Below are 16,286 nucleotides of genomic sequence, written 5' to 3' on the forward strand. Positions count from 1 at the left end.
GATGGTCAACTTTAGCAACATCTCAAAAACTGCAGATTAAAGTAATGAGACAGTATTTTTCTTCTACAGGAGTGGCAAATATTATTAAGACTGATAATCAGCCTGGCCAGTGTAGCTTAGTGGTTGAGTGTTGACATATGAACCAGGAGGTCACAGTTCGATTCCCAGTCAGGGCACATGCCTGGTTTGGGGGTTCGATCTCCAGTTGGGGACATGTAGGAGGCAGCCAACTGATGATCTCTCTCCTCATTGATGTTTCTCTCTCTCCCTCTCTGAAATCAATAAAAATATATTAAATAAAAAAAGAGTGATAATCAGTCAGCAAGAATACTGAAAATCAAGCATGTTCACTGCTCACATTATTGTTGAAAATAGATATTGATGCTATCTTTTTATATTTCAATTTCTAGAATTTTATCTCCCAAAAGTATGCACAAAAACTTATCCAAATGTTCAACAATAGTGAGATGTTTTCCATTATACAATCATACAACAGCTACTACATACAGCCTTTAAAAAAAATGAAACAGATCTACATATGTTATGAAAAGCTATACAAGATATAGTGGTAACTGAAAAAATATGTTGCAAACAACATGTGTAATAGGAACTCATCTTTGGTCTTTTTTATTTTTCTATTTACTGATTTGAGAAAAAGAGAGAAACATTGATTTGCTATTCCACTTATTTATGCATTCATTAACTGACTCTTATATGTACCCTGACCAGGGATCGAACCCACAACCTTGGCTTATCAGGACAATGTTCTAACCAACTGACCTACCCAGCCAGGGCCTCCCCCTCCTCTAACCCCCACTTTTGCTACTACATATATTGAGACAAAAAGTTTAAGAAACAGCCTCAAACTGTTGAGAATAGTGTCACCAGAAACTTTAGCTTTCTGTACTGTCTAATTTTATAAAATCGGATATATATAACTTTGGATTACATTTTAAACAAGCAAAACTAAAATTTGTTCTTAAAAAACTTACGTAATTAAAGGATATAAAAACAAAACAAAAATCCTTTAATTTCAAGACAACTTCAAAAAAGTCATTGGATTTATTTAAGTGGCATTATCTGAAACATAATACAAATAAAGAGAAATAAAAAACCCAGAAAAAAACACCTAGGATACCTACCAACTGTTCAAAGGCAGCGGCTCTGTTTTGATAAAATGTGGAAAGGTCAACATTCTTCTCGGTAGGGCACAGACTGATCGCCTCTGTATAGCAATGAATAGCTTGTTCATATTTCCCTGCTTTAAAGTATTTGTTGCCTTTGTTCTTGGCTGCTTGGGCTCTATCAAGAGAGTTCTAAAACGAGAGGAAACAATGATTAAATACTTATCAATAGTCAGGAATAGATTCAGATCACAGTGCTTAAATGATAAGCTGACAGAAGGAAAACAGGAAGGTGTTCAGAATGGTCATGTACCTGAATGACCATTTAAGGGTTTTAAGCAGAGCAGGATAATCCTATATAATAAAAGCCTAATATGCTAAGTGTCCAGTTGTCCATTCAACCAATCAAAGTGTAATATGCTAATGATATGCTAAGGCCGCTTAACTGCTCGCTATGATGTGCACTGACCACCAGGGGCCAGACAGTTGACGGGTCGACCAGTTGCTATGATGTGCTCTGATCACCAGGGCTGGTGCACTGGCAGGTTAGCTTGCTGCTGGGGTCTGGCCGATGGGGACTGAACTAGATTTGCTGGGCACGCCCTGGAGCCCTACCACAGTTCCTCCCCAGCTGGCCAACCTCCCGCATCCCTCCCAGGCCCGGATCATGCACCGGGCCTCTAGTCTCAGTAACAGGATTGCTAAATCAAAAGGTTTACATATTTTTAATTTCAAAACCACTCAGACTTTCCCCCAAAAAGGCTGAAGTGCTTTAATGTACCACTTTCCTGCATTCCTACCAGTAAAAGGTATGGTTGCTATCTTTTATTTTACCTTCTAGAGCACATTTGCCAATATCTGAAAACATTTTGACTAACAACTGAGGGCAGGGGAGCTACTCTATCTAATGGACAGACTTTCATTCTACAATGCCAACACAGCCCCCACAACAAAGAATTACCACATTCAAAATGTCAACTGTAGTAAGGTTCAAAAATCTGGGTATAAACTAATATTCCAATATTGTTTTAATTTGCATTATCCTCACTATTATTTAATTTGCATATTCATATTCATTGGTCATTTGTCTTTCTTATTTTAAAAACCACTTATTTATGCATGTTACTATTTTTGTTAGACTGTTTGTCAACAGTATAGAACAGACACTAGAAACACTGTCATTTTTATTACAATTATTCCAAATGTACAGTTTGCTCATCAATACATTTTTTGTACTGTCTTTGTCTCAGAGTCTGATTCCTGGAACACCCAATTTACACAGTTCATGTGCACAATACAAAAGAGATGGTAGTTAATATCCATTGAGGACAGTTGTGAACATGTTAATCAACATATGGGAAACATCTCTGTAGACCAGTGGTTCTCAACCTTCTGGCCCTTTAAATACAGTTCCTCATGTTGTGACCCAACCATAAAATTATTTTTTTCGTTGCTACTTCATAACTGTAATGTTGCTACTGTTATGAATTTTAATGTAAATATCTGATATGCAGGATGGTCTTAGGAGACCTGTGAAAGGGTTGTTCAACCGCCAAAGGGGTCATGACCCACAGGTTGAGAACCGCTGCTATAGACAAATCTAGTTGTCCAGAGTCTTGTTATTAGGTCCAAGAGCTTTGTTGGCATGTCTCTATTCAAAACTTTGTTGTCAACATCATCTAACTTGAGCAAATATGTGATTATGGGAAAAAATCCATATATCTCCAACAGGTGAGCACTGACAAAGCAAAAGCAGAAGTGGCTGCTCCCTCAAACAACTTACAGAACTGTGAAAGCCCCAGGACATCTCAATCACAAAGAGAAGATAACAACCCTTTTTTCTATTTGTTCATTTCTCCCTTACTCTTGCTTCATTTTTCTTTGCTACTTCCCCCCTCCATTTACCTTTTGTTTACCTTCTCTTTTAGTCTAACCACAGCTATGGTTATATTTTTTAAGTATAGTGTGCAAAAAAGAATTTGCAGGAAACTAAGATCAGAATATAAAAACAGCTAATTTAAGCTAGCCAATGTCAACAAGGAACATGCATACAGTGGGGCCTTGACTTATGAGTTTAATTTGTTCCGTGACGGAGCTCGTAACTCAAATTACTCGTATGTCAAATCATAAAGTGAACGAGTGAGACACGTGATGCTGGGCTGATGTTGTGGCGTTCACTGTGATGTTCGCTGTGCCAACTAGCGGTGGGGTATCTGAAGCTGGCTCGTAACCCGAATTTTAGCTCGCAACTCAAAGCAAAAAATCGGCCGAGAGACGGCTCGTATCTTGAAAAACTCGTTAGCTGGGACACTCGTAAGTCAAGGCCCCACTGTATTTTAAAACTAGTATGTGTGAGGATAAAAGAAACCAAAGAAAACACAAATAAATTAGTAGATTAATATAAAATCTTCATATATCTTCATATAAATCTTCATGTTATCTTCTGTCAATAGCTTTAATCATCCTATATAATAAAGAGGTAATATGCAAATTGACCGCCACACCCTCACAAGATGGCTGCCTACCACCAGGCCGGCAGGGGGTTCAGTGAGACATGACCAAACGACTGAACAAGCAGGCTGCATGGGGTAACCAGGCCAGCAGGGAGTTAGTGAGGGATGACCAAATGATTGAACAAGCAGACTTCATGGGGTGACCAGGCTGGCGGGGTGGGGGGGTGGGGGTAGTTAGGGGCGACCAGGCTAGCATGCAGAGGCAGTGAGGGGCGATCAGGCCGGCAGGCAGGTGAGCAATTAGGAGCCAGCGGTCCAGGATTGTGAGAGGGATGTCCGACTGCTGGTTTAGGCCCGATCCCCGGGATCAGCTTAAGCCGGCAGTTGGACATCCCCCAAGGGGTCCTGGATTTGAGAGGGTGCAGGCTGGGCTGAAGGGACCTCCCCCCTTCCCCCATGCACAAATTTTGTGCACCAGGCCTCTAGTCTTCTATAAACTATGACAGAAAAATCCTAAGCACAAAACATCTATAACAGAAGACGACTAGGAATCTCTTAGGTAGTTATGATTCTGGGGGGAGGGAACTATTAAGGTGATTTCTGGAAAACTGCATTTAAAGCAAACTCAACATCCCTTCCATTCCACTGAGAAAAGCAGAAGTCTGACTGTACTAGGGCGGTGTCATCCAGGAGTGGAGATCTCCTACGACCAGAGACAACTGTCAAGTACACCTTGATTGTCTTCCAAGAGAGCACACTGTCAAGAACTGCTAACAGAAAGGAAAATTAATACCATAAAGAGAGGTACCAAACTCAAAGAGAAAACTAGTATTTATGATAGAATAAACCAAGCAAACAAAAGTTAACATCAGTAGAATATGAATCTATCAATATTTTTTTAAAAAGTTGCTTTTAAAGGTACAAATTAGACATCTTGAAAATTAAAAAAGATGATAACAATTAACTCAATGGATAGATTGTGTATTAGACTAAGAAGTCAAGAAGGTCTGCCAGAATGCAATAAAAAAAGAGGATAGCCCTAGCCGATTTGGCTCAGTGGATAAAGCTTCAGCCTACAGACTGTAGGGTCCCAGGCTCGATTCCAGTCAAGGGCACATGTCAAGGTTGCGGGCTCGATCCCCAGTAAGGGGTGTGCAGGAGGCAGCTGATCAATGTTTCTCTCTCATCGATGTTTCTAACTCTCCATCCCTCTCCCTTCCTCTCTGAAATCAATACAAATATTTTTTTTAAAAAAAGAGGGTAGACAGAGAGGTGAGAATCCTGGATGAAAAGTTAAATGACATGGAATGTAAATTCAGAAGTTTCAACATTTATCTATCTGAAGTTTAGAAGGAGAGGCACAGAAAGGAGTATCTAAGGAAACAGTAGAACCAAACTGGTGTCAGGATGTCACCAACATCAGGTAAACAAAATAAAAAAACACACAAAACAATGATGTAACAACTTCAAAGTTCTGAAGATTATCTTGATCTTAAAATCTAAAATCATATACCTGCCCAAACTAATATTTATGGTTGAACAAGAACAGAAATAGTCTACTGCTTCCTTACCACTAAAAACAAACTCCTAAGTGGGGCAGGTGATCAATACAACAAAAAGCAGGAGGGGGATGGGTGGGTAAAGAAAGAAACAAAAAGCAAGGTACTTATGGCAAGAGCATTAAATATGACAATTACAAGCCAAAAAGGAATGTAAAAAAAGTTATAGAAGGCAACTGCTAACAAAGAGAAGTCAGTATCAAATAAAATACCATTCAGAAACCTTGGAGCACAGAAGAGCAGTTTTATTGGTAAAACGTACAACTTGTCAAGAACACATCAATCAGGAACCTTATGTGCTTAATCAAACTTCAAAATAATGAAACAATTACTTTTAACTTTAAATATAAAGAAAAGAAAAACACTTTCAACTTCTTGCAAAATGTTTAAAATGTTTCTAAGTCACTAAGAACATGACTAATACATATCCTAAAACACTAGTGTCTGTTTATATAGAAAACTAGAGGCCTGGTGCATGAAATTCGTGTGTGGGTACGGTCCCTAGGCCTGGCATGCGATCAGGGCCATCTTCCCCAGCTGCCTGCAGTCAGCCCTGCCTCCCACCACCACCACCCACCCCTGGTTCCCCATTCACCATCGGGTGACCGGAGCCTGTCGGCTAGGGGGAGGAACCGAGAGGTCGGCCGTTTCCGCCCGCTGGCCCCAACCCCGCCATGGGTTGCCCTCTGTGTGTCGGGTGACGGTCTTGGCCTGGGGCCACTTGTGTCCCATGCCACCCACCCCCAATACCCCATTTGCCATAGTAATCAGAGCCTGCTGGTCAGGGAAAGGGACCAAGAGATGGTCAGTGCACCTCACAGTGACTGGTCGAACAGGCATTCTGGTTGTTCCACTGTAAGGGTCAATTTGCATATTACCCTTTTATTATATAGGATTATTACATAGGATAATGTGGCATGGAATACTGTACTCGGCTTTAAAAAAAGGATATCCTACTCTTTGCGACAGCATGGATGGACCTGGAGAACATTATGCAAAGTGAAACAAGCTAGTCAGAGAGAGACATGTATATGATTTCACTCATATGTGGAATCTAATGAACAAAATGAACTAACAAGCAAAATGAACTAACAGACTCATAGATAGAAAGCAGGCTGACAGCTGGGGGAATGGGAGTCTGGGTGGTGGTGGTGGTGAAGGAATTGAGCAAAAAAGAAAAAAAATTGTATATTGAATGCATAGAAGTATGCTTGACTACAAACACACTGAAGATTTATTCAGCATTTTTACTAAAGATTTACAGAATAAATAGAACATTCTCTGGGCAGAGTAATGACCTTGTTTCATTAGCATAAACAAGTAATACACTCTTTCCAGTCTACTAGAAGTTAAAGTCTAAATGATATCACACTAGAAAAAAAAAACTAAATGATAACACATTGAACACAAGGAGAGGCAGTCATAGCAAGGGCTGAAAATTAATAGAATACAGATAAGATAGACATACAAGGCTTTGCATAAAAATATGGATACTTATTAAGCAAAATTCAAATCAACCTAAAATCAGGCAACTGAATCTTTCTTTTTTTTTAAAAAAAATATTTTATTGATTTTTTATAGAGAGGAAGGGAGAGGATAGAGAGTTAGAAACATCGATGAAAGAGAAACATTGATCAGCTGCCTTCTGCACATTCCCTAATGGGTATGTGCCCGCAACCAAGGTACATGCCCTTGACCGGAATCGAACCTGGGACTCTTGAGTCCACAGGCCGACCGACATTCTATCCACTGAGCCAAACCGGTTAGGGCGCAACTGAACCTTTCAATTAGCTATTTCCCTCCATTTAGTCAAATTTTATGAGCTTCCTTTTTAAAATTATTACAAATTCTTTAACTCCTAAGGCCAAAATCAGAACCTGCTAATTTCCTTTCCCTATCCTATATAATAAAAGGCTAATATGTAAATCGACCAAACGGTGGAACGACCAGTCGCTATGACGTGCACTGACCACCAGGGGTGCAGATGTTCAATGCAGGGCTGCCCCCTGGTAGTCAGTGTGCTCCCACAGAGGGAGCACGGCTCAGCCAGAAGCCCGGTTTACAGCTGGCGAGTGCAGCAGCGGTGACAGAAGTCTCTCTCGCCTCCGCAGCAGTCAGACATCCCCTGAGGGCTCCCGGACTGTGAGAGGGTGCAGGCCGGGCTGAGGGGATCCCCCCCCCCCCACAGTGTACGAATTTCGTGCACTGGGCCTCTAGTTGTACTATAGAAGGAAAGAAAAAATCAATGCTATGAATGACACTGAGCATAAAAGGATCAAATTACTGCAAATTGTCTTCCATGGCTCCACCACTGCCCATTCAGCAAGCATCCAAACTCCTTTTGCATAGCTCTTGATCTTGGTTAACATCTCTAGCACCTTCTGCTCACCCCACTTCTCACCCCATTACTTTCTGTGCAAATGTTAATAAATGACAAAGAAAGAATAACATGCCCTAGCCATTTTGGCTCAGTGAACAGACCATCCGGGTTTGATTCCAGTCAAAGGCATGTACCTTGGTTGCAGGCTCAATCACCAGTCCTGGTTGGGATCCTGGTTGGGGTGCCTGCAGGAGGCAACCAATTGATTTGTCTTTCTCACATTGATGTTTCTCTCTATCTCTCCCCCTCCCTTCCACTCTCTCTTTAGAAATCAATGGAAAAATATCCTAGGGTGAGGATTAAAAAGGAAAACAAAAAAACAAGAAAGAGTAACATTGCAATAGTGATGGTATAGAAAAGCTCATTATTTTGCTCCACTGAAAGAATTTAGGACAAAAAGCTGCTTATTAGCACAATGCCAGATTATCAGTTAACACCAACTACTAGTATGTCAGGAACTAGACCTTAAACTGTGAGACCAAAACTAGGCAGAAATTAAGTAAATGCACTGGAAGAAAAAGTTTAAAGCTACTAAAGAGATTTTTTATACGATAAAGCAATTTGTTACTGGAAATTACTTTTGGTTTGGGTAGTTTTTTTAAGGTTCTAAACGTTAAAATTGGTGATTCATAATAGTTGATATTAAATTCCTGTGAAAATGCATCTTTCCCCTGAATCTCTTAAAACAAATCAGTTTCTAATCCCTGCTAGAAACCCCCTAGTAACTTCCCGCTACCATTGCTTACACACAGTAACTCCAAACTCACATTACTCCATTCTTGCCAATCTGGCCTCCTTCATGTAACTTTGGTGGGTTCAAAAAATACTAATCTCACCCTGGCTGACTGGCTAAATTGGTTGGGCCTTGTCCTGTGCACTGAAGGGTTGCCAGTTCGATTCCTGGTCAGGGAACATGCCTGGGTTACAGGACTGATGTAGCTCTCATATCAATGTTTCTCTCTCTCTCTCCCTCTCAAAATCAATTTTAAAATCTTTTTAAAAAATACTAATCTCTTTCTAAAAGAAAATAGTTGAAAGAATTAGGTACTGTGCATTCAATTTCTATGAGCAACAAGCATAAATTTAAACTTAGTGAATACTGGTAAGAATACAGGTAAATTATGGAAAGAAAAAAAAAGGCATCCATTTCTGCTTAGATGTCAAACAATCAAAGCATTACTTAAACTACTAGAAGACAGCTTTTTCCATCCAAGATTTGAATAAGTTTCATCTCTTGATAATGAATAACTGAGTCAATGACCCTATACTTCTGAGTAACAAATTCAACAAACATTTGGATGCAAATTTTATGGGGAATCCTGAAGTTAACACATGAAGCAAAAATCATTAATTGTCAAAATTATTTTTGAAAATTTTTAATTTTTTAATAATTTTAATTGAATTTATTGGGATGACATTGGTTTAAAAAATTATATAGGGTTCATGTGTGCAATTCTATAATACATGATCTGTATATTGCATTGCATGGTCACCACCCAAGTCAAGTCTCCTTCCATCACCATTTTATCTCCTCCTTATACCCTCTTCTACCTTTCCCAACACCGCTTTCCCTCTGGTAATCACCATACAATAGTCTGTGGTAGTCTCTGGTGATGAGGTTTGGTGGTGTGTATTTTTTTATTTCTTTAGGAAAGCACCGCACAGGAGATGCAAGGTAAGTGCTATTATCTTCATTTTATATATGAAACCCAGAGAGATTGAGAAATATGCCAAAGGCAGGATTCAAACTCAAGCAATTAGACTCCAGATTGCCTAAACTTGACTTCTACAGTGCATGGATTGTTATCCATGGTTTATTAATATGAATCTTTACCGTTAGAATCACACCCAGATTCACACTCCTGAACTGAAACAAAGAAAACAGATTTAGGTATCATATGGTGCTCACCACTGTTGACTCCAAGGCGAAAAGATCATTAACTGAAAAGAGAATCATCAGCACAATTAGATCTTTTTCTTTTTGCCAAGGAAATATTAACTGAATTCATTTGAGTTAAAAGCACCTTCGATATGACTCAACTGTACAACCACCAAGAGGATAGTCTTTATCCTGAAAAAACACAAGAGGCCAGTGCAGGAAATAAGAGTATAAACTGGCAGCCTCTCAAAAGAACTATTACTGATCAAAACACAGAAACCCCCGTTCACATGTACAGAAAATGTACATTAGGTGATTAGTATATTAGTATTAGTATAACTAATAACCAGAAAAATTTAGTCCAAAGAGTAAGTAGCAACTGCATACACACACAAATACCAGTACACTCAAAACTATCTGGGTAAAGCACAAGACTTAAAAACAAATAACTCAGGTAATAAATCTAAAAAGTAACAATGAGAAACAGTTAATATGTATATCTCCTCTCTTCTCAACAAACACTGTGCTGAAACTGGTCAAACAAGAAGCAAACTTAGGACCTGCCCCCATCTCTTGCAGAGGCAAATCTACTCTGGAAAAAAACAAGTAACATTTAAAGATCAGAACCACGGATATTAAAGTATAATTTAGTGAAATATAAAGTAAGAAAACAGTTTGACAGTCAGTGAAAAGTTACTTAACAAGAATCTGCTCTGTAACAAAAATGTCTAACAAAGAACAGTCAAGAAAATACTCCAAGACGAAAAACAACCCTCAAAAGTTTCTTCAGCACATACACAGAACTGCAGAAGACCAGGAAGGGACCTCTAAAACAAGCCCTGCACTAATAATACGACACCATTACAGAAAGCTTTCACTGACATCCATTTGGCAGTAAGGAGTCACTGTAAACTCTTAGCAAGTATTTGTAAATTACCTGATAATCACATATAGTCACTGTGAAAGATGATCTAGAATTAGGCACATTAATCCACATGAGAAAAATGAGTAACCAGTTAAAATGTATGAGGTTGTTTGAAAATGCTTCTTATTTTATTCCCTTCTATCAAATTCTAAGTGTATTTTTGTTGTTGTTGTTAATCTTCACCCGAGAATATTTTATCCATTGAATTTCAGAGAGTGGAAGGGGAGAGGGAATGAGGGAGAGGGAACAGGGGACACTGGAGAGGGAAGAGAGGAGAGAGGAGAAGGATCAATGTGAAAGACACAATGATTGGCTGCCTCCTGCGCACACCCCCGACTGGGGATGTGCCCGCAACCAAGGTATATGCCCTTGAGCGGAATCGAACCTGGGACCCTTCAGGCTGACGCTCTATCCACTGAGCCAAACCGGTTAGGGCTCAAAATGCTTTTAAATACATGCATTTTTTTTTTTTATCACAGGTTTGAAAAAAGAAATGTCCAAAACATTTGTGCAGTCAGGATACCAGGCTTGGTGTATATGTGGGTGTGGTGGTCTCTTGTGATAATTCAGGTCCAGAGACTGAGAAGACCTATGGACAAGAAGATCTTCAAACAACTTTCTGACTTTGAGTATCTGTAATTGTTCAAGTTTTTTGTGTTTTTTTTTAATTACTGAATCCGTGGCACATCATGGTAGGTTTTATAATGGCCCGTTATATAATATGAGTTAATACTTTCAGTACAGCAGTCCCTCCTTATCAATGGTTTCCCTCTCTAAGTTTTCATTTTCAGTAACTGCATGGGAAAATTTTCCCAGGCATCAATATCGTAGTTCCTGACATCCACTCAATGAGTCAGGATCACCCAAAGCAAATAATCCTTCCGATGTACGGTCAGGTCAATAGTAGCCTAATGTTACGTCATAAAGACTTGGTCATTTACCTCATTTCATTTCACTATGCAGGCATTTTATCATTTCACATGGTAACAAGAAGGGTGAGATTAGTACAATGAGATATTTGAGAGAGATACATTTACATAAGTTTCATTATAGTACATTGTAATTGTTCTATATTATTATTAGTTACTATTATCTCTTAGTTTGCCTAATTTATACATGAAGCTTTATTATAGGTATCTAAAAGAAAAAACATAGTATGGATGATTCCCGACTTAACAATGGTTTGACTTATGATTTTTCAACTTTACAAAGGCATGAAAATATGCATTTAGTGGAAACTGTACTTCAAATTTAAATTTTGATCTTTTCCTGGGCTAGCGATATATGGTAAGATACTCTCTTGATACTGGGCAGTAGCAGTGAGCCACAATTCCCAGTCAGCCACACATCACAAGAGTAAACTGATATTCTACAGCATAGCATTAAATTCACTTTTTAACTTATATTATTTTCAACTTATGAGTATATGTTGATGTAAACCCATCATTAAATTGAACAACTGTAAATATGGGATTGAGTACTATCTTCAGGCATCCACTGGGGGTCTTGGAACATATCCTTTGTGGATGAGGCCAGACTGCACCTCAATCTCAGATGCTGTCAACTGTGGTTAGGTGCTTTTCTTTAGTGAAATCCTAAAGTCTCCATTAATTAAACAAAATATAAATGTCTGCTCTTCCATTACAAGTATTTGCTATTACCCTCCCCCCAAAAAATAACGGGAATTAGTCTACACTGCACATGAAATCTGAAACCCAATAGAGAAAAGCCCAGTAATTTTATTGGTTCATTTTACATAAAGGCAAACTAAGTCCAAAGACAAAAAACACTGGTTTTCCATTATCATTCACTGATAGCGACCCCTGAACTGATAACATTTGCCCATTCCTTCATTCTCTTAAAAATTTTTACTATTGATCAGGTGGAGAAAGAACAGCTATAAGGTATCAGGATTCTGCCAGTTTTTCAATTAGTTGAAACGAATGCTTAACTACAAAACCTACTGAGGTTGCCAATTTAAAAATGCTATTCAAACACAGAGCAATTTCTCCAACCACAAAAAATAAAATTACAATTAGGGCCAGTTATATTTAGGTAGTCTAATAATAACTCCAGGTTATAAGACTAGTATTTGTCATAAATAGTTAAAATACAAATTTGTATTAAAAATGAAATAGACATCTCTCTTACATTGATGTTTCTCCCCCTCCCCCCTCACCACCTCTAAAAAATATCAATAAACATATCCTGGGGTGAAGATGAACAAAATTTAAATAGACATTCTTATAGTTGCTTTACTAAAGTATCGTCTAGTAATTCAAAGCAAGAATATAAGTACAAGCCCACAAATGCCACAAGGTGTACAACAGTATGTGACAGTTTTATTTTGGATAAAAAATATTAAATTATTTCAAAGCAGTTCAAGTTACACAAAGAAGTTAATCTAAAGGCCTCATTTTTTAATGGCAGTCAGGTGAATAAAAAAATTTTTCTGATGAAACTACAAAACACCATGAAATTTAAAAATCATCACAGTGTTGACCCAGACAATGCTGAAAATGAAAGAGCTTACTAGATTCTATCAAATACCAAATGACTGAGGTGGGGTACTATTTGAAAAATGCAACGGGAAAAAAAAGGAAAGAAAATGCAATGAAATGTCAAAGTCTAGTTTCATGTACAGAAACTATATTTTTGGTGACTATTATATAACTGAGAACTTTTATGTATTTGTCATTCATCCACTATTCTTCTGTGATTAAAATTTAAAGATGAACTAGGACAGGCCAGATAATTTCAGATACATGAAAATGAGACATCAGACAAGTGATGACTAATTCAAAGAATCCCCGGGTTACCCATTAGCAGCACTCAGAATCACCATTTAGGGCTGGAAAAAATGCAGGAGATCTAACCTTTAATCCTCTTACTATGCAGGATGACACGAAGACCAGAGAGAGAAAATGATCTTCCCGCCCTACCCAGCTTGGGCTCAGTGGATAGGGCTTCAGCCTGCAGACCAAAGGGTCCCGGGTTCGATTCTGTCAAGGGCACCTACCTCGGTTGCAGACTCCTCCCGGCCAGGGCCCTGGTTGGGGCTCGTGCAGGAGGCAACCAATTGATGTGTTTCTCACACATGGATGTTTCACTCTCTCTTCTACTCTCTAAAAATCAATGAAAAATATCCTTGAGTGAGGATTAAAAAAAGAAAAAAGAAAAAAAGACCTTCCCAAGGTAACTATGATGGAGAGCCCAATATAAAGGGCACATCTCCTAGTGCTCACAGTCCATGTGTCCTTCCACCATAATGTTGTGCATCTTTTCTATGTTTTCCTCTCCTATTGGAAAAAACCTCTGGCTCTCTCCTGGCCTGGCATGACGAAGTATAGTAAGCACTAAACTAAGGTAGTTCATTACCACACCAAACTTCCTGCAAAGCTAAACTGGCTTAGCGAAACAGGTCTTGAACATGAACAGTACATGGAAATGATTTGTAAATGTATATAAACTGGAGTTATTTGACCACAGGTTTCTCTGACCTCTGGTTTATTCTGGAGCTACCATCGTATAACCCCAGTCAGGGATAAAACTCCACCCCACCCCATCCTAGTGTTAAATGCAGCCTGGCCAACTCCCCGCACAGCTGTCGGATACCAAAAGGATTTAATAGTTCAACAGAACCATACAAAGCATCTCAGGGGATACGCCAATGCTCCGCTTAACGTCGGAGACTCTGTTTCAGGCATGTCAGGCTTGGTCATGTGAATGTCAAGGTGAAGTAAAAAAAAGGAATTTAAGTTGCATCTATCCAAAAGGTTTAAGCACTCACTCTCACAGATGAAAAAAAAAAAAAAGCCGATGAACACCATTTACTGTCAACCTACACTCACCGTATTTACCCAGCCCCAACCTACAACACTTCAAAAAAAGGGGGGAGTGGCTCGTTCTTAAAAGGTCATTACCGATTAAGTGCCAGGCCTTGGGAATCACCGAAGCAATTCGTGTTACAATGTACCCATCGTTAATGGAATTTGGTTTCCTTCGCTACTTAATTCAATAATGTCACATTTGCAACGCTAGCGGTAAGTGCTGTGTCACCGAGCAAAACACTGTTCTGAAACCAAAAGAAAACTGTCAAAGAACGTCGCCAGCCCGTGCCCTCGAGCTACTCCGCTCCCCGAAGGCAGCCAGAAATGGCTCTCCCCGAGCCCACGTGCTGCCGTCCGCAGGGAAGGCCCCTGCCCGGCACCGCGGGTCCAGGAGCGCTGCGCCCGCCGGGCTCCACCTCCGCGGCCCAGGGCCGCTGCTCACCATTTCCAGGTGAGCGCCGGGGTCTTCGGGGTGTCCGCTGCCCGGGGCCGGGCTGGCCCTCCCCTCCGGGGTCTTCCGTTCGCTGTTGCGCTTCAAGCCGCCGGCGTCGCCTCGACCCCCAGCCTCTCGGCGCCGTCGCTGCCGGCTCCACAGGTACATGGCCCCCGCGCCCAGCAGCAGGGGCGCCCCGACCGCCAGCGCCAGCTGCCATCGCGGCAGGCCCCCCGTGCCCGGGCCCGCAGCCGCCCCGCCGCCGCCCACCCCGCTCCCGGAGCCGGGCGCTGCCGCAGCGACGACCGCTGCCTCTACGGGCTTAGAGGCAGCCATGACGAGAGTCCTCCGCCACCGCCTCCCTGCTGGTTGCGGGCGCCACAGTCACCAGCCGGCGTGCGCAGGAAAACCGGAGGGAGGGAAGGCAGGCTGGGAGCGAGAGAGCACGCTAGGAAGCCACAGCATACGACAGGAAAGGGCCAGAGGTCACCGGAAGCCCAGGGCATGCCGGGCCAGACCCGGCCGCCCTCCTCCTCCCATTGTAACTGTAGAGGAGGCGGCGGCGGGGGGCGGGAGAGAGAGGAGGGAGAACCACTTCCGGGTCAAGGGAAACAGGGGCCAGAAGGTGTCGGTGGGCGCCCCGGGCAGCCCTTTCTCCTTGCTCTCGCCCCGCTGCTGTTTGTGAGCCTGTCTTCGGGGGTCTTGGGTCTCCGCTGGTAGCCGATGTCCGGCGAAGCCGAGGAGCGGCGCAATTACCCAGGGTTTTATGGCGAGCGGGCGATCAGAGCTGAGGAGAGCTCGGAGGGGCCCCAAGAATGGGCGAGAGTGGCAGAGGATTTGTGAAGGTTATTGGCTGGCAGGGGTGGTGGGCGGGGCGTAGGCAGCGTTGCCCAGTTTATTGGTGGACTTTGGACCCCTCGTTTTCTACTTATCGCCACGTTGGCGCTTCTTAGGATCTCGCTGCCTTTTGCTCGATTGTCTGTGTGTCCTGGAAACTAAGGGATTGGAAGGACTTTTATTAAAGATGTAAGAGAAAAGAGCTCAAAGCTGAAGATAACCCGCCGTGTAGCCGATCGTCCAGATTTTAGTTTGGACGAATTTGAGACGCGGGGCCAGAGTAGATGGCAGCAATCAGACTGGGTGGAAACCGGCAGATCTAGGCTGGCTCTGTCGGAATGGCTTGAATGGGGTCCTTGCGGCTCCCCGTCGCGCAAGTTAGGAAAGCGATGAGTCGGTGTGTTGTTACCTGGTTCTCCAACTGAGTGGGCAGAAACGCGAAGGCTGAGTTACCACCATTTCTTTACGAGTTTGTATCTTGTACTGGGTTGCGCCTGGCACCCCAGCTCACACCACCCTCCTTAAAACACCCGCCGCCCTCCCCAGTGCACTGATCTGCCCAGTGTCACCTTTTTTGCACTTAAATGTCAGTCCTCTTACCTCGTTCCCAAATAGAAATTTTAGTTCAGAGCTTTCACATATTTAATAGCCTTGTCTTCCTCTCCCTGTGCTCTGAGATCTCTTAAAACAAAAATTCTCTTAGCCAGGAATTATGTGGAATTCACAGTATTTTTAAGGAGAAAAGGCAAGTATTAATAGAGAATCAGAATTCAGAACTGTGGCTCCCCGTTTCAGGTATGCCAGTCTGCAGACTGGATGAAGAGGGACCACATGCTAACCTGACTAACTCAGGGAAGTCCTGCCTG

General features: G+C 41.5%; 1 protein-coding gene across 1 annotated transcript in view; it reads right to left on the reverse strand.

Annotated features, from left to right (window-relative positions):
- Window positions 1–14,919, reverse strand: part of TOMM70 (translocase of outer mitochondrial membrane 70) — a gene marked incomplete at its 5' end in the record, with an annotated part of 44,658 nt that extends 29,739 nt beyond the window's left edge. The window contains 2 exons of the mRNA XM_081086742.1: window positions 1,143–1,316; window positions 14,593–14,919. Of these exons, the coding sequence (XP_080942868.1) occupies window positions 1,143–1,316; window positions 14,593–14,919 (501 nt within the window). The remainder of the gene's footprint in view (window positions 1–1,142; window positions 1,317–14,592) is intronic.
- Window positions 14,920–16,286: the final 1,367 nt, after the last annotated feature.

Source organism: Myotis nattereri (genome assembly GCF_964212035.1).
Source record: "Myotis nattereri genome assembly, chromosome: 3".
NCBI classification, from domain to species: Eukaryota; Metazoa; Chordata; class Mammalia; order Chiroptera; family Vespertilionidae; genus Myotis; species Myotis nattereri.